At 38.7% G+C, this 25,529-nt stretch overlaps 2 protein-coding genes and 1 non-coding gene across 4 annotated transcripts in view; 2 read left to right on the top strand and 1 right to left on the bottom strand.

Moving 5' to 3' along the window:
• LOC114240657 (uncharacterized) overlaps positions 1–25,529 on the bottom strand; it is a 191,531-nt gene that overhangs the window by 100,987 nt on the left and 65,015 nt on the right. The window lies entirely within an intron of this gene.
• On the top strand, positions 2,897–4,237 carry LOC149501132 (uncharacterized). The gene has a single exon (XM_089734072.1). The coding sequence runs from the start codon at positions 2,897–2,899 to the stop codon at positions 4,235–4,237; it is 1,341 nt and encodes a 446-aa protein (XP_089590198.1).
• Positions 16,015–16,098, top strand: TRNAL-CAG (transfer RNA leucine (anticodon CAG)). Its single transcript has one exon. It is a non-coding gene; the product is annotated as a tRNA-Leu (tRNA).

The raw sequence follows: 25,529 nt of genomic DNA, 5'->3' as shown, positions 1-25,529 counted from the left end.
GCGAGTTACCGCCCCATCAGTCTCCTCCCGGCGATAGGCAAATTATACGAACGGCTCCTTCGTAAACGCCTCTGGGATTTCGTATCCGCGAATAAAATTCTTATAGACGAGCAGTTTGGATTCCGCGCCAGACACTCGTGCGTCCATCAAGTGCACCGCCTCACGGAGCACATCTTACTAGGGCTGAACAGGCGGAAACCCATTCCGACAGGAGCCCTCTTCTTCGATATAGCGAAGGCGTTCGACAAAGTCTGGCACAACGGTTTGATATTCAAACTGTATAACATGGGAGTGCCAGACAGACTCGTGCTCATCATACGAGACTACTTGTCGAACCGTTCGTTCCGATATCGAGTCGAGGGAACGCGTTCCCGGCCCCGTCACGTCACAGCCGGAGTCCCGCAAGGCTCCGCCCTCTCCCCGTTACTATTCAGTTTGTATATCAACGATATACCCCGGTCTCCGGAGACCCATCTGGCGCTCTTCGCCGATGACACCGCCATCTACTACTCGTGTAGGAAGAAGGCGTTGCTTCATCGACGACTTCAGACCGCAGCTACCACCATGGGACAGTGGTTCCGGAAGTGGCGCATCGACATTAACCCCACGAAAAGCACAGCGGTGCTCTTCAAAAGGGGTCGCCCTCCGAACACCACGCTGAGCATCCCCCTCCCGACTAGGCGCGTCAATACCCCCGCCCCCGCCGTTCGCCCAATCACGATGTTCGACCAGCCCATACCGTGGGCCCCGAAGGTCAAATATTTAGGCGTCACCCTCGACAGTAGGATGACATTCCGCCCCCACATCAAGACGGTACGCGATCGTGCCGCCTTCATTCTAGGACGTCTCTACCCGATGATATGTAGGCGAAGTAAAATGTCCCTTAGAAATAAGGTGACACTCTACAAAACTTGCATACGCCCCGTCATGACCTATGCAAGTGTAGTGTTCGCTCACGCGGCCCGCACTCACTTAAAGTCATTCCAAATTATTCAATCCCGTTTTTGCAGGATAGCCGTCGGAGCCCCGTGGTTCGTCAGGAACGTCGACCTCCATGACGACCTGGACTTAGAGTCCACCAGTAAGTATATGCAGTCGGCGTCAATGCGCCACTTCGATAAAGCGGCACGACACGAGAACCCTCTCATCGTGGCCGCCGGTAACTACATTCCCGATCCTGCGGACAGAATGGAAAGCAGTCGACGTCGCCCAAAACACGTCATCTCGGATCCTCCCGATCCACTAACGGTGCTTCTAGGTACTTCAAGCACCGGTCACCGTTCTCGTCGAACCCGTCGCTTACGACGAAGGGCTCGACGAGTAAATTAACTCCCAGACACAGCCCACTGAGTTTCTCGCCGGATCTTCTCAGTGGGTCGCGTTTCCGATCCGGTGGTAGATTCTGCGAAGCACGGCTCTTGCTAGGGTTCGTGTTAGCAACGTCATCAGGTTTGAGCCCCGTGAGCTCACCTACAAAAGTTAGGGTTACGCTGACATAGCCTCTCAAGGCTCTCAGCTTAGGTAGGAAAAAAAAAAAAAAAAAAACGAAACATTCATTCGATCGGTGGCGTTCGTGAGAGAAGGTAGTCGTGGACATGGTGTGCGTGAGTCATTGTTTTAAGTCTCTGTAAACGTGTCCCAACTGTGTAACGTAACGTTACAACTGAAATCGTCTGAAAAATAAAAAAAGATAAAAAAAAAAACCTTAAAACAAAAGTATTTATGTTCAAAGCAGTTATTTTATCGACTGTACCGCTGAGGTGAGAACAATAGTTCCCACCTCCCCCCGAGACGTAGGTTCGGCTGGCGCAGAGACTGCGCAGCCGCCGGCAGTCGTCACTAGACTTCCTTATTAGTCTTACGTTTGTATTCGAGTTCAGTTAAAGTTCGTTTTCAAACCTAGACGACTTACCTACAAATAATTTATTTAAAAAATATATTTAGTACAGCAATATCGTGTGCTGTTTAATATTAACACGATTAAAATAAACGGATTCGACCCCGCTTTTAGGGGTTCATGCCTAGCTGTTTTTTTCCACGCTTCTTGCTTATTGCTTCACCCGATAACTGCGTGTGCTGAAAAGGTCATCTCCGCCCAGTAACCCGTACCCTGGTGATCTAGCCAGCCCAGGAAACCTCCAGGAGTCCAGACGTGGTGCTTCAGCGGGTCAACCCACGTCCGTTGGCTGCCGGAATTCAGGAGGGTAACCCACAGAGGGAGAGTCAGATCGGCCGTACAACCACACCCTACAAATTTGTGTGCTCAACTGCCTGTTTTTTTTTTTGTAATATATACTTTTTTAAACTGAGACACTAGTGTTTTGTTTTTTTGTAAGGGAAAGACTAAGCAGTTGTCGCACTGGCGCCCAACGTGGTTATATCTGACTTTGCCTCTTGAGTCAAGTGGTTGCAGATTATACGTGTGTGTGTGTGTGTGTCCTTTTGTTAAACATTATTGTGTTGTGATTGTCCTAAGTGTTGTAAAAATCGTCGTACTGTACATGTCCTATATTGTGTTATTTTTGTGTACCTACATTTTTTTAGTTTGTGACACTTACAAACCTAACGTTTTTTTATTTAAGGTTTGTTTCAAGCAAAAATAGGTACAATCATAAACAAAAGTGCAATCAGATTTAATTTTTTCTTTGTTAATTTAAATTTTAATTAAACAAAAAGCTTGTTTTTTTGTATTAATACAATCTAGACGATTTTTTTTTTTTTTAATTTAAGTAGTACATATATATTTTTACTTTATTTTCATCTTCTGGATTTTTTTTTATTTAGTCCTAGACGTTTTATTGGTACGAACCTTGTAACAGAACGGAGTTTTTTTTCTCTTAACTATATTCCTTTACTTTATTCGTATGCCATTTCGAGCTAACTCTGAGGCATCACTATGGTTTTTACGATAAAATTTTTATCCCTACAAAAAACTGAACTGGAATACGAAGTTGCGATAAGAGGTGAGACCCCCGGTGCTACGGTGGCTGATCTTAGGAAACAGATTAGCAAATTAAGTCAATCTTTTCCTTCAGAAGATGTATTATGTTCTCATCTCGAACCCCTAGATGATCTGCAAACTGTTTTGGACTTGCTGAATAAAGTCAATGCAAGTCTCGAGTCAAGCCCTACTGATAAAAGTACATTATCGCGCATAGAAAATATTTTTCATCACCTTTATCATAGGATCAACAGAATAGTGGTTGATGAAGTAGAGAAGCCGCACTCTACTTGTAGTAAACTTTTTAAAGAATCCTACGAAAAATTCCAGAAATTAAGCAAAAAGGCAGTTGATCCTCTATTAGTTGGTGTATCTAGTTCAGCATCTGCTTCTGTACCTGGCATTCAGGCACCAATTAATGTCGCTGTTACTTGTGATAGAGGTGTTACTTCAGAACTGAGTAGGCTGAAGTTCGATGGTAAGTCATGTGTTCGATCTTTTATTCAACGTGTCTATGAATTTAGCGAGGCGCGTAGCATCCCCGACTCAAAACTTATCTCATCTGCTACAGAAATATTTACAGATGATGCGCTGCATTGGTTCAGGAGTGTTAAGGACCAGGTTTCATCTTGGGATGATCTTGTTGTTCTTTTAAAAAAAGATTTTGATAAAGCAGACTATGATTACCGTTTACTTGCTGAGATTCGTGCTAGGACTCAAGGGGAAACGGAAAATATTACGATATACTTAGCTATTCTCTCGGGTATGTTTGCCCGCCTCTTAAATCCACTTTCGGAAGAGGACAAGCTTGAAATAGTATTACATAATATCCGCCCTTGCTATGCAAGCACTCTAGCCTCTGCTACTGAAATATGCAACATTGACCAATTGAGATCCTTGTGCAGGAATTATGAAATTGTTCAGTCTAGGCTCGTCCACTTTCGAGAACCATCTGCAGCGACTTCCGATACCTTGGCACCAGAATTTGCGTACAAATATGCGACCAAGGTGAAATCGACCTACGACTATAAATCTAGCTATAGTTACAACAAACAGTCGTATCAACCATTAAAAATAAACAGGAACACTAATATTAATCAAAAATATCTACACAGTATTGAAGAAAGTCATCACGATGCAAGGGAAAAATTACCCTATTGTCCTAGGTGCCGCAACAATACGCATAGTTTTAGGGACTGCACTAATACGGAAGTTTTGTGTTTTAAGTGTGGTCGCAAGGGAGTTAAGAAACCTGAGTGTTCAAATTGTACTGGCAAACAGGCTCCAAAAAACTAAATTTGCAGAATTGTAGCAAACCATTGTCCCTGGAACATGTAAAGATACAACGTACCAGCCAGGATGAATGGAAGAATTGGTTAAAAACAATTAGTTTATTTTTTAATGGCTACAAGGTTGCTTCAATTCTGCATACAAAACCAATTAACGATAAAAGACCCTATGTTAATATTAAGATACACGATTTGACAGTTTCCGGCCTTTTGGATTCAGGCTCAGCGGTTACTATTTTAGGCAACAATGCTCATAGTGCATTAGTTAGTCGTGGGCTGGAGTTGTGTACTGATGATAAATTGACTATTGTTGCGGCTGGTGGACAAAATCTTAAAAGTATAGGCTATATTAATATGCCCGTGCATTTCGAAAACCAGTTCCACATTATTCAGAGTCACGTAGTTCCAGAAGTTCAATCATCGCTTATTTTAGGGATTGACTTTTGGCACACATTTAAAATTTGCCCGAAGTACTTGAGTTCTATTCATTGCCCCGGCCCTCCATTGGCTAATTTAGATGTTGGTAGCCCAACCAATTTTTTGCGCTCGTATGATTATTTGGACGAATCACAAAAGGCCGTCGTTGACAATATTACCAAGCAGTTTGAAGAAATATCTTTTGAGCGCAAAGGACTTGGACGCACAAACTTAATTACTCACCACATTGACACGGGGAATTCTCCTCCTGTGAGACAGCGCTACTATAGGCTTTCACCAGAGAAACAGAGAATCCTAGTCGAGCAAGTAGACGAAATGCTCCAGCTTGATGTAGTTGAGCCTTGTGAGAGTGCCTGGCAATCCCCGGTATTGCTAGTCACTAAAAAGGATGGTCAGCCGCGGTTCTGCTTAGATAGTAGGAAGCTAAACTCTGTTACAAAACGCGACGCTTATAACTTACCTTACATATCGGAGATATTGGACAACTTGCGAGACGCGCGCTATCTTAGCAGTATTGACTTATCAAAGGCTTTCTGGCAATTACCAATAGCACTCGAAGATAGGGACAAGACGGCATTTTACGTTCCGGGACGAGGGACGTTACGGTTTAAGACTACACCGTTTGGTTTGACCAATGCGCCTTCTACGCAACAGCGGTTAGTCGATTTATTGTTTGGCAACATGGATCACAAGGCGTTCGCATATTTAGATGATGTGATAATAGTAAGTAGCACGTTTGATGAGCATGTTAGTCTTCTTCTTCGCGTGTTAGACAAACTGCGCCATGCTAATCTAACAATTAATTTAGAAAAGTGTGAATTTTTTCGAAGTAAACTTAAATATTTAGGCTATGTGGTCGACGCGAATGGTTTGCGGACTGATCCGGATAAAGTTACAGCCATTCTAAATTACCCAACTCCTACATGTCGTAAGGACTTGAAACGGTTCCTAGGTACGGCAACATGGTACCGGAGATTTGTCCCAAACTTTAGCACTATCGCAGGGCCGCTTAATAGGTTGACATCGAACAAAAAATCAACACCTCCCTTCCAGTGGACAGATGAGGCTGACACTGCGTTCAAAAAACTTAAGGAATCTTTGGTCTCTGCACCTGTTCTCTCATGCCCAAACTATGATTTGCCTTTCGAAGTCCATACAGATGCTAGTAACTATGGGGTAGGTGGTATGCTCACACAAACTATTGACGGGAAAGAGCACCCTATAGCGTATATGAGCAAGTCCTTATCGGGGGCCGAAAAGAATTATAGCATTACCGAACGTGAGACCTTAGCTGTTCTCGTGGCTCTCGAGCACTGGCGTTGCTATCTGGAGAACGGAAAGACATTTACGGTTTACACAGACCACAGCGCACTTAAGTGGTTCCTTTCCTTGAACAATCCTACGGGTAGGCTTGCACGTTGGGGAGTTCGATTATCGTCGTTTGATTTTGAAATCAAACACCGCCGCGGTGTAGACAATGTGATTCCCGACGCTTTGTCTAGAGCTGTCCCGGTCACTACTATCACTACTGCTAAATCACTCACGACTTCTAGTGATGATTGGTATAAGACCCTTTATAATAATTGTTTGACCCAGCCTGTACATTATCCAAATTATCATATCAAAAATGACGCTCTTTTCCGTTGTAGTAAGAATAAGTGTTATCTCACAAATGAATTTTCGTGGAAAGAGGTAGTTCCTTCAGAACTTAGAAACACTGTCATTGCTGAGAATCATAGTGAACCAACTGCTGGTCATTTGGGTATTTTTAAGACCTACAGACGTATCGCCCTTAGATACTATTGGCCAGGCATGTATCGAGACGTAGCAAATTTCGTAGGTTCATGTTCCACTTGTCTCAAGTACAAAATTCAAAACCATGCTACCCTTGGAGAAATGGGTCGCCCCAAGCAGTGCTCTCGACCGTATCAGATGTTATCGATTGATTTAATGGGTCCTTTGCCTGTGACTCGAAAACAAAATTGCCATATTCTAGTGATAACTTGCTGTTTTTCGAAATTTTGTCACATTTATCCAATTAAAAAGGCAACTTCAGACATTATAGTCCGAATTTTAGAAGAGCAAATTTTCCTCGTTCATGGTGTGCCTCAAACAATTTTTCTCGATAATGGCTCTCAGTTCATTAGTAGTCATACAAATGCACTATTCAAAAAGTATAACATACCAAACGTATTTTTCACGCCAAAATATACCCCCCAGGTGAATACCGTAGAGCGGTATAATAAAACAATTATTACTTGTATTTCTACGTTTGTTGATAGCGATCATCGGTCATGGGATACTTTTATTCCTAGTGTCCAGTTTGCCATTAATAATTCGGTTAACGAGGCTACTGGTTTCACTCCGTCATTTCTTGTCTTTGGCAGAGAACTAGTAGTATGTGGCTCTCATTATACTGATATTGATTTGGGTGATCAAGTTTTGTTTCTACCTCGAGATGTGTATGCCGAAAACCTAGGGTGTTTGAGCTCCATCTTCGATCAAGTTCAGAAATCTTTATATCACGCACACGTAAAAAACACTGCTAACTATAATTTACGCAGAAAGCCTTTTGAATTTAATGTAGGAGATACTGTTTATAAACGCGCTTACGTCTTGAGTGACAAAGATAAGTATTTTAGTAAGAAGTTAGCACCGAAATATATCAAGTACAAAGTTGTCGAAAAACTCTCGCCACTTGTCTACGTTCTAGAAGACATGTCGGGTAAAAACATAGGCACTTGGCATATTAAAGACTTGAAAATATTAGGTCAACACTCATAGTTGTTACGTTTCGTTTTTGTTGCCCATGTCCATTAAAATCTTTTTTTTTACATTTCTTGCAAAAAGTCGTAAGCCGATTCATATGACTTATGACTTTCGTTATGCTATAGAGTCTTATAATTTTACATATTATTTGATTTATTTTGACTGTTGGTGAAGTATGAAAGGTTGTGTGAAAGGTGATTGTAAGAAATTGATACACGATTGAAAATTGCGGATTTTAATTTTAAAATTAAAATCCTTATGCGCGACGGGGGGTAATGTAACGTAACGTTACAACTGAAATCGTCTGAAAAATAAAAAAAGATAAAAAAAAAACCTTAAAACAAAAGTATTTATGTTCAAAGCAGTTATTTTATCGACTGTACCGCTGAGGTGAGAACAATAGTTCCCACCTCCCCCCGAGACGTAGGTTCGGCTGGCGCAGAGACTGCGCAGCCGCCGGCAGTCGTCACTAGACTTCCTTATTAGTCTTACGTTTGTATTCGAGTTCAGTTAAAGTTCGTTTTCAAACCTAGACGACTTACCTACAAATAATTTATTTAAAAAATATATTTAGTACAGCAATATCGTGTGCTGTTTAATATTAACACGATTAAAATAAACGGATTCGACCCCGCTTTTAGGGGTTCATGCCTAGCTGTTTTTTTCCACGCTTCTTGCTTATTGCTTCACCCGATAACTGCGTGTGCTGAAAAGGTCATCTCCGCCCAGTAACCCGTACCCTGGTGATCTAGCCAGCCCAGGAAACCTCCAGGAGTCCAGACGTGGTGCTTCAGCGGGTCAACCCACGTCCGTTGGCTGCCGGAATTCAGGAGGGTAACCCACAGAGGGAGAGTCAGATCGGCCGTACAACCACACCCTACAAATTTGTGTGCTCAACTGCCTGTTTTTTTTTTTGTAATATATACTTTTTTAAACTGAGACACTAGTGTTTTGTTTTTTTGTAAGGGAAAGACTAAGCAGTTGTCGCAACTGTATTTTTTTTAAATGGTTCTTCTTCTGATTTTTTAATATCAGAAGTGGGATAAAGGACTCAAATAGCCCACAGTAGAGTAAAACTCTGAACTTTGTTTTGTTTTACAATTACTGCTTACTTTGATGCTTTCATACTTTTCTCAATCCGTGGACCTTACCCAATGGTGAGGATGGTGCCTCACGGGCATTGTCGCCAGCTCGGGCCCCTCAATGGTTCCTGCGGCAGTAGCACGCAAGCGACGTGCCGTTGCCTACGCGCGCCCATCTACTTTTGGCGTGCATACTGCACGTGTTGCTCGCGTGCCGTAACTGTGCGCGTTTGCCTACTTCTGGCGTGCAAAATGCGCGCACTGCTCGCGTACCGCTGCCTGCGCGCGCTCGCCTGTTTCTGGCGTACATACCGCACGTACTGCTCGTGTGCACACTGCACGTGATGCTCGCGAGCCGCCAACTTCACGGTGCCGTACGACTGGCAGTGACGCAGAGGGCGATGTCGCTTAGTCTGCGGCCTGCTGCTGCGGACTACCCAACGGATAATCTATCAGGACGGTCGAGCGGGACGCCCGCCACACGTGGTGCAGCCTCGCATCGTGTGAGCAGATTGGAGCTGGGACGGCTGCCCTGCTTCCACATCATCCTTACGAGTGGACCCTGGTGACATGCAGCCTTTTCTTCGAAATTAATATGTGAAGGTCGAGGTGGGCACTTCGGTGCTTTACTTCCCATTTTTGAGGTTGAGGTGGGCACGACGGTGCTTTACTTCCCGTTTATTTTTTTGAGCAGTATGGTAGATGCGGATTCGGCCGGATCTTGCGTCCCTACTGTTTAGCTGTGTTGTGTCTGTAATGTTCAGTATCTGTATCGGTGAATATTGCCGACAACAGCGCGCTACTGTTTTAGACGTTTCCTGTACCGGCTAACTCAGTAAAGGAATCGTGCAGGTGTTTCAAATTGCGCAGTTTGGGACAGTTGTGCGATATCTATTCTTCTCACTTCAAATGTTTATCTTTGGCTCGTCCTCGCTGCAGATGTACCAGTGCACGCTTGCGTCTGTAGTAGGGATTGAGGTCTGGGTGTAATTTTTTTTGTTACGTTGCAGAGGGTGACCTTGTTGATGCAAGCTCTGACGTAGCTGGAGGAGATATGCTTCTGCTGAGGGATGAAGCGGTCGGGGACGCCTCGCCGTCGGGAGTGGCCGTGTTACAGAATCCTGGCAACCCCCGACATTGTGGCTGTTGTTCTGCCCCGACATTGTGGCTGTTGTTCTGCCCCGACATTGTGGCTGTTGTTTTGCCCCGACATTGTGGCAATGCCCCGACATTGTGGCTGTTGTTTTGCCCCGACATTGTGGCAATGCCCCGACATTGTGGCTGTTGTTTTGCCCCGACATTGTGGCAATGCCCCAACATTGTGGCTGTTGTTTTGCCCCGACATTGTGGCAATGCCCCGACATTGTGGCTATGCCCCGACATTGTGGCTGTTGTTTTGCCCCGACATTGTGGCAATGCCCCGACATTGTGGCTGTTGTTGTGCCCCGACATTGTGGCTGTTATTTTGCCCCGACATTGTGGCAATGCCCCGACATTGTGGCTGTTGTTTTACCCCGACATTGTGGCAATGCCCCGACATTGTGGCTGTTGTTTTGCCCCGACATTGTGGCAATGCCCCGACATTGTGGCTGTTGTTCTGCCCCGACATTGTGGCAATGCCCCGACATTGTGGCTGTTGTTCTGCCCCGACATTGTGGCAATGCCCCGACATTGTGGCTGTTGTTCTGCCCCGACATTGTGGCAATGCCCCGACATTGTGGCAACGCTTCGTAGTTGATATTGCCCTCTAAAAACCCCGATAGTGGTTATTGGATGGTAATGCTAACGGTTATGTTTCAATGTTTGTTGGCATTTGGCAATTGACCATGACGCAAGTGATTGTTTACTCAGTGTCTGAGAATCCGGACTCATTCATTGGCGAAACAATTAACTTTAAGCGTTTGTCTATACCGTATGTGCCTAACGTATACGGATATTGGTGGCCGCCTATTCTGATATGATCACTTGAAGTGCACACTTGTGGTCTGGTTGGAGTGGGTGACTGCTAATAATAGCAAGAACAAACATTGAGCAGCTTACTAAGAGTTTTCTGTTTTAAATGACGATGAACACGATGGGCACTTATCCAATGAGAATGAGTCCCATGGTGATCGTGTTGAAGAGGAGCAGGAAGACCAGGTTGGGGTGGTCGAGGGAGACCAGCCTGAAGGGAACCAAGCTGACGAGGCCGTTCAGCTGTCAGGAGAGGCCGTCTTAGAGAATTTGTCACTACCCGGCCCCTCTACTCAGTGACGTCAGGCGGTGGGGCGAGAGTCACGTCATCGCGCCAGGTGCCTATAAATAGCAACGCCTTTGCTCGAAACATTCATTCGATCGGTGGCGTTCGTGAGAGAAGGTAGTCGTGGACATGGTGTGCGTGAGTCATTGTTTTAAGTCTCTGTAAACGTGTCCCAACTGTATTTTTTTTAAATGGTTCTTCTTCTGATTTTTTAATTATTCTGATTTTTATTAGACGAAACAAGTAGATCGTGAAATGCATATACTTATCTTTACCACCAGTAATTGCGGAAATTATAATTTTGCGGGTTTGACTTTTATTACAGGATGTTATTCCTTCATCGTGGAAGTCATCGTGAACATTTGTTAAGTATGAAGACAGACCACTTCAATTGTTTTTTTTATTGCTTATTATTGGTAAATGCCGCCACCCACCTTGAGATATGAGTTCTAAGGTCTCAGTATAGTTCCCTTCAAACCGAAACGCATTACTGCTTCACAGCACGGAAATAGGCCGTGTGGTGGTACCTACCCATGCGGACTTACAAGAGGTCCTACCGCTAGTAATTGCGCAAATTATAATTTTGCGGGAATAATTTTTATTACACGATGTTATTTCTTCACCGTGGAAGTCAATCGTGTGGACATTTGTTAAGTACGTATTTCATTATAAAAATTGGTACCCGCCAGCGGGATTCGAACTCCGATGCATCACAGGATACGAATGCACCGAGCGTCTTATCCTTTAGGCCACGACAACTTCACCGGCAATTCTGCGGCAAGAAACCTCATTTTGTTTATTTTAGTAGAATTGTCGTTCTTCGAAAACAAAATTCTATTTTTAAATTCAGTTAAACTTCACAAAACCTAAGCTACGCTTACTTACCTTGAATATTGGCTATATACGTTTCAACAGAATACTTTCACCGCTGTGCAGTAAAACAGCACTACGGGTACTGTTAATACTATTACACTTGGATATTTTTATCAAAAAAAAAGCTTCAAAAGTGTATTTTATTAATTTTAAATTTAATTCTATACGGTTTTCGTACCTATTCGCTGATAGCCTGAGGGGCTATTTCAGCTATACCCGGACGGGTGGTTGAGCTCACGGGCTACGCCTGAGAGAATTTACTAACACTAGCCCTAGCAAGAGCAGTGATTCGCAGAATCTACCACCTACTAAGAAGCGACCCACTGAGAAGATCCGGCGAGAAACTCAGTGGGCTATCTATACGGTATTTTATAATATTTGGCTTAAAGCAACTTAGTAATAGAGACGATAACTTTCCCCAATGTTATTAGAAATTATCTCATTTCATGAAGATAAGCAGTCCAAATCGTAATAACGAATGAATTCGCCTTAAATTGAATCTTTTAATATGTATAATTAATTTTGTGCAAATGAAATAGTTCATTGAATATTTTATTTAAAATGCTATCAATCAGAATGAATCATATAATTTAAATACAATAAATGTAATGATATATTATATATCTTAAAAAACTAGAAGCTATCGTTAGCTTTCGCGACTAAACGTAAACCCAAATAAAGTAAATTTCACTATTGTTCATTGACCTTGCAAGTCAAAATTCCTCATCTGTTAGGAACTATGATGGCAATTAGGAAGCTCTATCCCAAGGTTATTGATAATAATCGTAAATTTTCCTAATCGTTTTTCATTTGAGAACTAGTGATAAGTTAAGCAAATTTATATGTACATGATAATCTTACTCAAATTTTGAACGCTTGGAAATACTTTATTAATAAATACAAACGAAATAGTTCCAAATACGATGTTAATTATAGTATCAGTTTTCGTGCATCTGTATTTGATTTCCCAATATTGAATACACACTGAATGTGGTAAACATTTAAACCGGTTTCATATTATACGTACAGGTAACGAGATTTCGCAAATCCAGACCACAAACATGCAGTCTGATGTCGAATTACAAATTGTTACAATGGAACAAAACATCAAAATAAAACTACTAAAAATATATAGAATCATTAAAATTGAATATGATTTACTAAAACTACATCATATCTTCAAGATGGCATATTTACTGGTGGTAGGACCTCTTGGGAGTCCGCACGGGTAGGTACCACCACCCCGCCTATTTCCGCCGTGAAGCAGTAATGCGTTTCGGTTCGAAGGGTGGGGTAGCCGTTGTAACTATACTGAGACCTTAGAACTTATATCTCGAGGTGGGTGGCGCATTTACGTTGTAGATGTCTATGGGCTCTAGTAACCACTTAACACCAGGTGGGCTGTGAGCTCGTCCATCCATCTAAGCAATAAAAAAAAATTAAAAAAATATATTTCTACAAACAAATAGACAATGCGCTCGCAAATTGGATTTCAGTAGCACGGAGCATCTACAAGAGACGGTCCGTAATAAGTCCCAAATTATCTTAGAATTGGTTTTGTGTCTACAGTGCCACAATCAAGTGCTGTCGTAAGTCGTAAGTCGAACACAAATGGAACATTATACTGATCCAAAAAATAAACACAGGGTTTTAAAACTTACTGGGACGAATAGTGCTACAAATAATAGGCCATAGCTAATTTGTAATTATAGTATTGAAATATATGGATCGCTGATATAAACTGAACAAAGTATGCGAAACGCTTTGTTTATCTTTAGTATCCCACATATTTTTAAATATTGTAAGTGCATTATAAATCTTAGTAAACGATAGATACAATGATCTCAAGGCAATAACTCTTGCCAAATATTGTTACCCGTGTTATTAATAAAAGTGGATGTTTTGACAATAAAAGTAATAGGTTTTTATGTGCGAAAACAGCTGCCCTTCTCGCTCACGTGATCGACGTGTGATTCGGAAGACTAGATCACGCGAGCCTCATTACTGGGTCTGTTAACAATTCCTATTTAAATTAAAAAGTTAACTAGAGGATGACCGAGCTTGACTCGGTATTTATTTATTTTTTTGATACATTGTGTTTTTTAGAATGTATATTTAATTACGAATTACATATTGATATTAAGTATATTATTTGTTATTTTCTTTCAATAAAAAAAGTTTATGTTTAAGTTGATTATCGATAAAGTTGATTATTTAAAACACAATTAAAACAACATTTTCTGAAAATAAACCGTAGATAGATCGATATATCGCCCCCGAAATCCCCTGTATCCTAAATTTTATGAAAATCGTTGGAGCTGTTTCCGAGATTCAGATTATATATATATTTATACATATACTTACAAGAATTGCTCATTTAAAGGTATAAGATTTACGTTACTGTAGACGATTATATGAGTCACTATGACATTGCAGTAGCATCTATTGAACATAAGAGATCTAGAGTTAACCTGAAACTGGTTTAGCCTTATGTAAGTAACCTGTGTACCAATTTGATGCATATTTCGAACAGTTATAGTCGAAATACCGGTGCATGGATCAAAGATATTCCTTAAAAGATCTTCCCTTTGTATTAATTTCTTATAGACATAGTGTTACTATGTTTTTTGCGGTACTTGCTAACGATGCAATAAAATGTCTCATTTGGAAATTATTAGAGCTTTTTTTGACAAGAAGTCTTTCTCATCACGCGTTTAGAAAATAATATTACGAGTATTATATAATTTTAAAATATATAATGTCATGTAAGTACCTAGTTATTGTATTTAAAATATGTTCACAATTTTGTCAATGTTATTGTCCAGTAGAGGGAACCAAAACTGTAACAAGCGGTTAGACAGGTGGTACAAGAGTCATCTTATCAGTGCCGGTTCTCCAAATGAAACGCACGCAGACTTCAATTAATACGAAACGATCTCATATCTGGACTATAGATAATAGATTAATATAGAGACAAAAAAACAAAAATTTGAATCGCGCTAAAGACATTTACCAAATAGTCTTGGATCGATATACGGCCCAAAACATTATTTGAATCTTTAAAATCCCTCTACTATGTTTCCTGTACGATATGGTGTGTCCTTTTTTAATTAAATTTTAAGGCTTAAGTAGTTGTGTCTTAGCGTTGTTCTCATTTTTGATTGTATGCTCATTCTGTCTAGGAGAGCAACAACAAAAAATAAAAGAATTATCTTTCCTTAATTATTCGTTCCCATATGTACTTATGAACACTCGATTCTAACTCTCTAACTTGCGGGCCCTAGAAATTGCAGCTATTGTAACTATAATGGTACATTTACTAAAAATTCTATAAACCCATTGATTGACAAAATTAATTCTAGTATAACATTTCATACTAGATAAAGTGAATCTCTCTTAATGGGTAGATTAGTTTCTATTACTTAGTAATTCTGGTGGTTTGAGTACTAGTCCGGTCCATTAGGATGCTGGCGAAGGGCCAAAGTCGCTCGAGGTGCAAGTATTTCTTAGCCCAGCATTCAAGGAAGCGTGTCTCGGAATAGAAAACACGTGAATCGGCACGATTTCCTCAAAATACTTTTATTCCGATACTAAAAAAAACAACAACCGCTCTATATCATTATTATTCTGAGACACTAATAAATTATAATGTCAGTTAGTTTTCTGAAATAAAATGAAAAGTTAATAGAAAAGTTTTTTTTTTGCAAACGAAGACTGTGCCAAAAACAATAACTCAGCAGCAAAATATATTTTCAGCCCTTTTCGTTAGTAATTATTTAATTAATAGTAACTTTGATTTTGAAGAAAATTATTAAATCTATATTACTAATCATCATAATAGACTTGTTGCCAATGGAAGTATCACGGGTCAATCAAATTCTTATCAGTTTAAAGTAGTCGTCGAAATTCGACCATAATTTATTGTTCGAATTTTGTTCATTGAAAGATCGTTTCGATTCGATCGACAGTGAACGTTTTGTTCGATTTAATGGAAACGTAAAATACAACACCTACTTACTTAAATTATTATTCTCATAATCCTCGGTAATCCTCCTCCATAATCGCAGGTCTGCTGGAAAAGATTTCTTAAAGAGATAAACAGTGCCTTTGTACATAAATTTTCTATTACTATGTCTTCTTTTTTGTGTGTACATAAATAAATAAATTAATTAAATTATATCTTTCAGAAATTATTTTTTACTCAAAATAAAAAAATTAAATACTTAACTCAAAACTTCATGCACGCATTGTGCTTCAACAAGGTTCGTACTTCACTTGTTCATATTCTAGAGGATAATGTTTATTTATAAAATGAAAATTCCAGGAGCGAAAACAAACATCAAGACAACAATTAGATGGGAATATTCCTCTTAGTGCATCGTAGTCAGGATGGCCGAGCGGTCTAAGGCGCTGCGTTCAGGTCGCAGTCCACTTCTGTGGGCGTGGGTTCGAATCCCACTTCTGACATTATTATTTTATTATATCTCTTCCCTTTTTTAATGTTCAAGTAACTAGAAAAGTCCCCGTGACCTAATAGCTATGACGACTGATGCGGTTTGAAATCCTACAACAAGCACCAAGTTTTATAAGTAGCCCATGTTTACATGATTAAATGTGTTTGTGATTAAAACTTAAGACCCAAAAATTAGTTTGGTAAAGATAGGCACTGGTCATCATTCTGACCACGAGAGCTAGGATTAGATAAAACAACAGAGAATACGCTTATATGCTAATTTGGTTAGCTACATTCACCCTATGATGTGTCCAGACTCCAGTACGCACAAAATGCCCGTGAGCCCATGGACAACATTAAAAAATTTCTTTTTACTAACACTCAGTAGTAGACAAAGTCCTGACTTTTTAGTTAATCTTTTTTTAATTTCAATAACTATTATACTTTAACCAGCATTTTTACTGGTGGTAGGACCTCTTGTGAGTCCGCGCGGGTAGGTACCACCGCCCTGCCTATTTCTGCCGTGAAGCAGTAATGCGTTTCGGTTTGAAGGGTGGGGCAGCCGTTGTAACTATACTTGACACCTTAGAACTTATATCTCAAGGTGGGTGGCGCATTTACGTTGTAGATGTCCATGGGTTCCAGTAACCACTTAACACCAGGTGGGCTGTGAGCTCGTCCAAACATCAAAGCAATAAAAAAATATATATATATATATTCAAATTCAAATTCAAATTCAAAATCATTTATTTCAACTTAGATGTCAGTATGACACACTTGTTGAATGTCAAAATACAAATAACAATGTTAACTCTACCACCGGTTCCAAAAAAAGCCACAGTCCTGAGAAGAACCGGCGAAACAAACTCAGCGGGCTTTTTTTTCTTTTTGTTTTCTCTCAAATATTTTCTTTTTTTTAAATAAATAGAAATATTCACAATAAAAGAAAAAACAAGTCTACCTAACGTATAACCTTCTCGTATGTAATTAAATTGTTTTTTAGATTTTATATAAATTAGACAGTACAGTCGCATAATCTTTTTTATTAGTTTTATCTTATAGTAGAATAAATTCATACATTCAAATATCAGTGTATCCATTAGTGCTATTCGAACTGTTCAAACGAATTTCTCAAGAGTCGACGACGCATGGAACGCGCGTAAATTTCGCAAACGCAACGATATTGACCGACAAACATATTTTCGAGGACAAACAGACGATATTACGAAACCGTATATATGATGGTATTCTAGCTCTCCTTGCCACCGTGAAGCTTAAAAACGATTTATTCGAAAATCTAATTTTATCTAAATATTAAGAAGAATTAAACTACAGGAACTACTAATATTAGAATTAACTAGCTGTACCCGTCCGCTTTGCTGGGCATTTAAAATTAACATTATTATTTTTCACCCCCACAAAGATTATCATCATTAACGCCCCCGCAACTGGTGTAGGGAGTCCAATACTCATATAAATATTAGCCTATCCATTAAGTACATGTATTTTCTACATGGATACCAAGTTTCAAGTCAATCAGATGCATGGTTCAGTAATTATAACGGAACATCCGTAAAAACCACTGTAGATTTATATTTTAGTATAGATGACATGATTTTTCAAATCATTATAAAGACACATATTATTATGTATTTTTTAACTGGTAATAAGCCGTACAATAAACCTGCACGAGATTTTCAGCCCGCATCTATTTCAGCCACAAAGCAATCATGCCCTCCGGTCTAATAGATGGGACCGCCGTTGTACCATAAAATTAAGACTTTGACCTCATGCCTCAAGATGGGTGAGGAGATTCACGAGGTGATGTCTATCTATCAATATGTGTTCTATATCTACATTCTACACAATAAAAAAAATGTTTTAGAATAACATCTAATTCACTTAGTAAGATAATAAAGAAATAATTGTCATTTGTTTCTAATTGTAACGTTTCGCTTACGACATATTATTATGTACACTAGATGATGACCTTTTTTTTTGATAACGCCATCTTGTTGTGTCTTTAAAACGGTTAGTTGCCCTCAATTAAGAAAAATAGTATTATTATTCGCCAATAGATGTCGGGAAGAGTTGATTATTGAAAACACGAATAAAAAAACATTTTCTAAAAATAAATTGTAGCTAGATCGATTTATCGCCCCCGAAATCCCCTGTATACTAAATTTTATGAAAATCGTTTGAGCCCTTTCCGAGATTCAGATTATATAAGTATGTATATATTAATATACAAGAATTGCTCGTTTAAAGGTATAAGATAAGATATCTGTAGCTCTTGTTAAAATAAATGTAATCTGACAAAGGTAAATTCTCTGGGCTCCTGTTTAAGTTACGCGTTGTAGGGATTAGCGAAAAATGTGCAACCTTCCAATTGAAAATGCTAAAACGTCATCCGAACGAACAAGTCTTCGAATATTATAACAACGACGAAGTTAATGAACCGAAAATGGAAGTGAAAGGTTTAGAAGTAGTCTCAGGTCGTTCGGTGTCAAAGTGTTGTGTCGTCGTTTCGCTGTTCACTAGAAAACACTTTTGCTCTTACTTTAAATTTGAACAGGATATATTAATCCTCCGAGCTTGATTCTTTTTGTGGGTAGGTATAAATTTATTATATTTGTGTTTAAAGGCTTCGTCTATTTTGATCGATTATTCTGATTTTTTTTTTATAATAGTAAGTACATCACAGCATAGCTGCTGTATCTTTTTCAGAATTTCTCTGGATAAAAACGGTTGTCTGAAAGAGATCAGTTATAGCGATGTTTATAGTACTGGCCTGTTAACTTATTATCAACGTTAGTTTTGTTTTGCTGTACTCTTATTTTTATACTTCAAAGCATCCAGGTATTAATTAAAATACTAATCTACTAGTCGTTCCAATGCTATACTATATAGCGCACGCAGTGGAAGCTCTCAAAAGGGAAAAAAAAACAATTTTGAAATATTCTTTATTGGTGCTCCGCTTGCATTGGTCTTACCGTGATTTTATATAGCCTATAGCCTTCCTCAATAAATAAGCTATCTGACACTGAAATAATTTTTCAAATCAGACCAGTAGTTCCTGAGATTAGCGCGTTCAAACAAACAAACTCTTCCGCTTTATAATATTAGTATAGATGACCTAACAATAGACCTAAACGTCAACTTTTTTCCTACCTAATCGCTGGTGGCTTAAGAGGTTATCCCAACTACGCTCGGATGAGTAATAATCACCACTGGCTACACTGAGTTAATTATTAGCCGTTCAGTTTAGCTTACTACTAGAGAAATCATTTTTCAATACTAGCATGTTTTGTGGGAGTTAAATCAAGAACGAAAATAAAAACAGGGTAACTAAATATATATCTAGAGAATAAATTCAGAAAAATGTCAACTCCTTATATTTTTGCCAATACCTTTTTGCTGCGTCTTCGCAGCACTGTAGACCTTATGGTTACCAGTTGTAAAGTTTAGGTTTCAATAATCATGTTACATGACTTATTGAAATAAATAATATAGAATTTCAGTTTGTAGTAAAAAAAACATTGATGAGATTTGATTTGTTTTCTTTTTGTTAAGTAGCAGACAAAGTTGAAGATGACAATGAACCGTGAAATGAAAATAAATAAACGGTTTCAAACATGTGCATCGCTCCACATTGAGTTTGAGCGTGTAGATCGAGTTGACCCATACGGACTTGTAATGTAGGGCACACACATGTAAGCCGATTTGATTGTTAGCAACCAAACTAATGGAGTTATCTAGAGATTAGATCTAACACGTAACTAGTCAATCGAAATTCGAACTGTAGGAATTTGGTTATTGAATTATCAGAGAGTTTCCATTACGATTTTAGATAAAATTTTTGGAATTTACTAATTGATGTAATCATGTAGGACGGTCTATCTGGTTTTGGGCATGTCGTAAATATCGTTTATAAACCCGTATATAACTCGTATATCCGTATATCGTACACCCACCTCCAGTCATGAGGTCACAGTCTCATTGTACTATACAAGGGCTATGACAATCTTCAAACTGAAGCGCCATATTATTTCCGTGTGTACCCACAATACGTTCTGACACAAGTCTCAAATTTATCAAAATAACGGATTTGCTACCCGTCAAAGTGGAACGCATGACGCTGACTGACGCAGCAAAACAATAAAAGTAATGTCATACATCTTATACCAGTGTCAAATAGAACGAAAAAAAAAACCTAAAACCTACACAAAAATCTTGATAAAATCGATCTGCGAACACATATTTTTCAGCTTAACAAACTACTAGCACTATTTTCATTTATATTTAGACTTAATAATCGAATAAAAATAAACACAAATTTTGAGATTATAGTTCTGTCTTGGAGCAGCCTACATGCCGCCACTTTCCACCATGTGGCCGACTCAGAACCTGTTCCGAAACGACCACACAGTCGCTTACTATACAACTAAGAACTTATTCAAGTACCTTTAGTACGCTTTAACTGTACTTGAGTACTTGTTTCAGGTGCCTCAGAGCCTGCAGTTAGAGGTTAAGTGGCTCTGAATGCAATTATTATTGTTGATCGAATTTTAAAAATGCATAAATGTTTTAATTGGAGCAGACGATCTCGCTGTCAACCTGTGTGCTTAGTGCGTGTTTTTAGACGTTCTCGATAACGTAAAAGTTAACTCAAATTATGTATGGAGTTGGAACGTTTGCCTACGTTTGTCGCTAGGGGCGCTGTTCCAACTGCATACTTTTTTTTTTTTTTTTTTTTTTTTTTTCGTGGGGAAATCCTCATGGACTACCCATCGAATAGGGGGCGAGGGCTTTCCCTCGCCCCTGGACCCATTCATGGGGGGCGGAAAAGGGCGCTGTCCGCCCTTGTCCTACGCCCGGTGCGCCTTCTGCGGCCGGGGAAGGGAGTCGAGATCTCCCTCTCCCGTTCTGCAGTTTCCTTCTGCGACATCACGTCCTCGCAGAAGGACACCACCGCGTCCCACGACTCTGCGCTGCCGACCATCCTCCGCACTACGGCCGGCAGCGACAGATCGCTTCCTACTTCATTTGTGAGGACACAGCGCTGCTCCTCCCAAGCTACACACTCGGCGAGCGTGTGTTGCGCCGTGTCCTCCCCGTCCAACTGCATACTGAGTTAACTTTTACGCTATCGAGAACGTTAAAAACTCGCACTCAGCACAGTGTTAAGCTATTATCGGAGACTATAGACAGCACGTGTATGCAGGTAGGTGGGTACCTATGATTATATTGTGACTTGTAATTATTTTCAGACTAGACGTGCCTCTCGGTTTTGCCCGTGTTGAATTCGTTAATTCAGAAATATTGTTATAATAAAGAGTTTCTTATGTCACTCTTTGGTCCGTAAACTAGTGGTTGATTTGCAAATCCACTGGTATAGAAAGCCACGACGAATCAGCGAACAAACTCGCATTTATTATAGCAGATATACCAGGCGTTGTCTGAGCACATGTTATTTAACACAATAAAAAGTATCCTACGTATTAAAATAGTTAGTTATAGGCAATATTTGTCGGAAATATCATACAAATACGATCATGAATTTTTGCGTGATTGAGAGACAAACACCTAATTTTCGAAGATACAAACTTTCAAATTTCTAAAATTACTTTAAATTAATCGTAAAGTATAAACTTATTATAATTATAAAATTATAATAAGTTGTATTGCAAGCATAGCTACGAAATCGTCACCGCGCGCATCGGATACATGTCGAAGAAATATTATTAATAAACAAATTGATCATTTAGCTAACGGTAACAATGATATTTAAAAAGCGTATTACATTCCAATCGGTAAAAGCAAATTCGTGCCAGTAACATACAAAACTGCATGTTTGAGTTCCTTTCAAATGGTCCGTATAAAATTTAACGATGAAAACTATTGTTAACAAAACTGAAATTGAATATCAAGAGGTCGAACTATTTATGAAGTTTTAAAAATCAACAAACCAACGTTGGTTTTTTTATAGCTGTGCTAATATTTTAAAACAGTATTTATTATCTATGTCGTTCGCGATTCGTGGACATTATTAAAACTGCTTTGACGGTTTCATTTAATTTTAGAACAGGCCTTTTGTCTGCATGAAGTTTTGATACGTTTAATACCTTTTCGATTTACTGTTGCACGCTAGAAGTACATTCTGGCTTGAATTTAAGGGTCTTCGTTGGCAATAGTAAGCACAGATGCACAAAAACGTAACCAATACAATTGCAATTGCAAGACAATCATCGAACTTAACTATAAAATCACAACGCATCACTACTTAGGGGCAGAAATTGGTAATAGTTGACTCAACCGATAACATGGCACCAGCAGTCCAAATTCGCGCCTGTTAAGGTCTATTATTACACTATGCATACGCTATATACTTATTAATTAGAAATCAACAGAATGCTTAGACTCGCCTAGTTTGCAATTAGAATCTATGGAATTCCGGAAATTCTATTGTTAAGCAAGTCCTGCCAAGTTATGATTTAAAAGAATCGCTGATTTTTGTAACGAGCTAATGTAGGTGATTTCGTTTTTTTTTTATTGTTTAGATGGTTGTTTAGCTCACAGCCCACCTGGTGTTAAGTGGTTACTGGAGTCCATAGACATCTACGACGTAAATGCGCCACCCACCTTGAGATATAAGTTCTAAGGTCTCAGTATAGTTACAACGGCTGCCTCACCCTTCAAACCGAATCGCATTACTGCTTCACGGCAGAAATAGGCAGGGTGGTAGTACCTACCCGTGCGGACTCACAAGAGGTCCTACCACCAATAATTTCGTATACACAAACGATTATCATCTACATATCCCAGTGATTATGCCATTTTTTATAGTAAAAACACTTTTTCGCACGAGACGTTCAAGCCAACAGCGTATGGCGTCACGTTGAAATAGCTCAAAATTTATAATTAGATTTTTAGTTTGTCAACCGATTTATATTTGTCGTTTATTTGATGGGTGGAACAGCCTTTATTATTATACAATTGAGATTTAAACTCAATGTCCCGTCTCAAGTAGGTGGGTGGCTGTACCTAGGTTGTAATAACTATAAACTCCGATAACCAATTAATATACATTAAAAATAGCATAAATTAAGATAATGCAGTGTGAATGTTAATTTTATCAGTGCTAATTCTTTGTTTAACTCCTCAAAATTATCGATTTCGAAAATCAGTTTGCGCGTCTCTACGCTCTAAAATATCGCGACATACAACAATGGGCTCTCTTGAACATTGCAGGCGCTCACCCAACTTTTCACAGAACGACCTTGCTGAGTAAACAAATTGTATGTGTAAACAATCTGCTTACATAACGAGGCCACCTTAGCGGCCATATAAACGTAGCATGACCGCAACAATTACAAATTGAAATAAAAAAAAGCGTTGCGTGTCGCGAATGTGTAATTTTTTTTTGTATGTTCCACTGAATTTGATTGTGTGGTGACGAAAGTTACGAACTAACCATAAATTAACTGTTCGTGGAGTTTAAAAAAGTAGGTTTTCAAATTAAGAATAAATTTGATGTAAATTGTCATTTTATTAGCTTTTTGTTTTTTTTTTTTTCAACTAGCGGTGTTCGCTCCCAACAACGATAACACAAAATAAATTTAGAAGAATTATTCGCATCGATTCAGCCACTTCCAATCAAATATCCGGAATACCGTAAAATGGGGCGATTAGGGACAAATTCCAACTTTATGAGCAATTTTAAGGTAGTTGTTGATGTATATAATGCTATATCAGGATCAAAATGATTGAGTCTTGGGGGCATCTTTGTTATCTAATTTAAAATTATGCAACTAGCATTCCAGTTTAAGCAAAAAATGCAAAAATAGGTGTAATCCCTATTTACCCGAAAATTGCGGTTAATTGGGACGAAATGAGAAATTTCCTAGGGTTGGCACTACTTTTATTTTTATTTATAGTTTTAATTTATTTATTTATTTAGTTGCACCAACAAAGTGATCATCAATAAAAAAAAATTGAAAAACTGACAAAAGTACATGGCAGACATCACCTCAATTATAGGTGCAATCGACAGTGCTGATATTTCTATCTGGGTTAAGAGATTAGGTGTGTCGGTTATTCCATGGATTAATCAGATGAATACCCCCACTCTGAACAAATATTAAATATTTTATTATGTATTACTTAGACATTTTTGTTCACCTTGAGATTTCATTGATCTTGTTACATGTCTCTGCAAAATCGACTTACTTATATTAAATTGCTTATCTATTTCAAATAAAGACTTATTCCCAATTTCGCTTCGAATAAACCAGATTTTTACCAACAAATTTAAAAAATATTGTTATAACTACATAGACAACCCTACAAACCTGTACCTATTTATACTTAGGTCGTTTCCATTTCACGTATTTTCATCCCAATTGACCCCTTTTTCGTTGTTATTTGTACCTAAGACGTCCCCAATATCCCCAAAAACAACAGATTTTTACATGTATTTTTATTTAATCAAATACATTAAAACCATTAACAACTGAGACTTACCTTTAATATATATGCTGGTTCAAACACTAAATAACGTTTATAAATCATAGTCGTCTTCTATTATTATCAAATAAATAAAAGAGAGCAAAGTTTCTAGCACTAAAATAATGACCACCACAGGAAGTTAATTTGAAACGCGATTTTTTATAAGTTAGCAGCTATTATCATGCATATTCAGAGTTGTTTTGTGAACTTTCAACATTCTACTATTAAACTACAAAAAATGGAAGATTTTGCAACGAATATAAAACTCATATTGAGCGTCGAAAGATTTTCCCGGTTTTTTCCCGATTCGCCTGTCAATCCCTAATCGCCCCATTTTACCGGTACTCAACTAGCTTAAAAGATTATAAAAGCTACAAGAAGAATAGTAGGTATATGTACTTTTTTGTCATGACTGAAAATTTAATAATTTCAATTAGTTTATTATTTCTGCCAACTTTTGTGACATTAATTTACTTCAGGATATAAAGAAGATTTTCTGATTCTAATATTACAGTGCAAGTACAAAATAAGAATACGTTGTTTTAAGATCACCAGAAATTTCATTAAATCAATATAGGTAATTTATATAGAACGGAAATTGAAGCTCTAATAATTAACAATTTTGAATGTTGTCCCGCACTAGCGAACTATCGAGTAAAACATTTATATTGAGATTTAACAGACGAATTTAAAAGGCAATAAATTTTTGCAACTAGATACAATTTCTAGGACATACCTATGAAATAAATAAATTACTAAGATGTTAACATAAAAATTAAAAAAAAATCATTTTCCTAATTAAATTATAGCTGCATATATAGCTTTAGTTGAAAAGAACGCTTTTAAGTCATCAGGTAGTTGAAGTCGTTTTTAGGCAGCTTTCGATTCCAAACTACCGGATCCGTTCTACTTTTGAAATTAACTTTCTGTTTGCGAT

Source organism: Bombyx mandarina, chromosome 17 (assembly GCF_030267445.1).
Source record: "Bombyx mandarina strain Sakado chromosome 17, ASM3026744v2".
Taxonomy (NCBI): Eukaryota; Metazoa; Arthropoda; class Insecta; order Lepidoptera; family Bombycidae; genus Bombyx; species Bombyx mandarina.
Note: the sequence above shows the minus strand (reverse complement) of the source record. Positions and strands in the feature narration are given on the sequence as shown.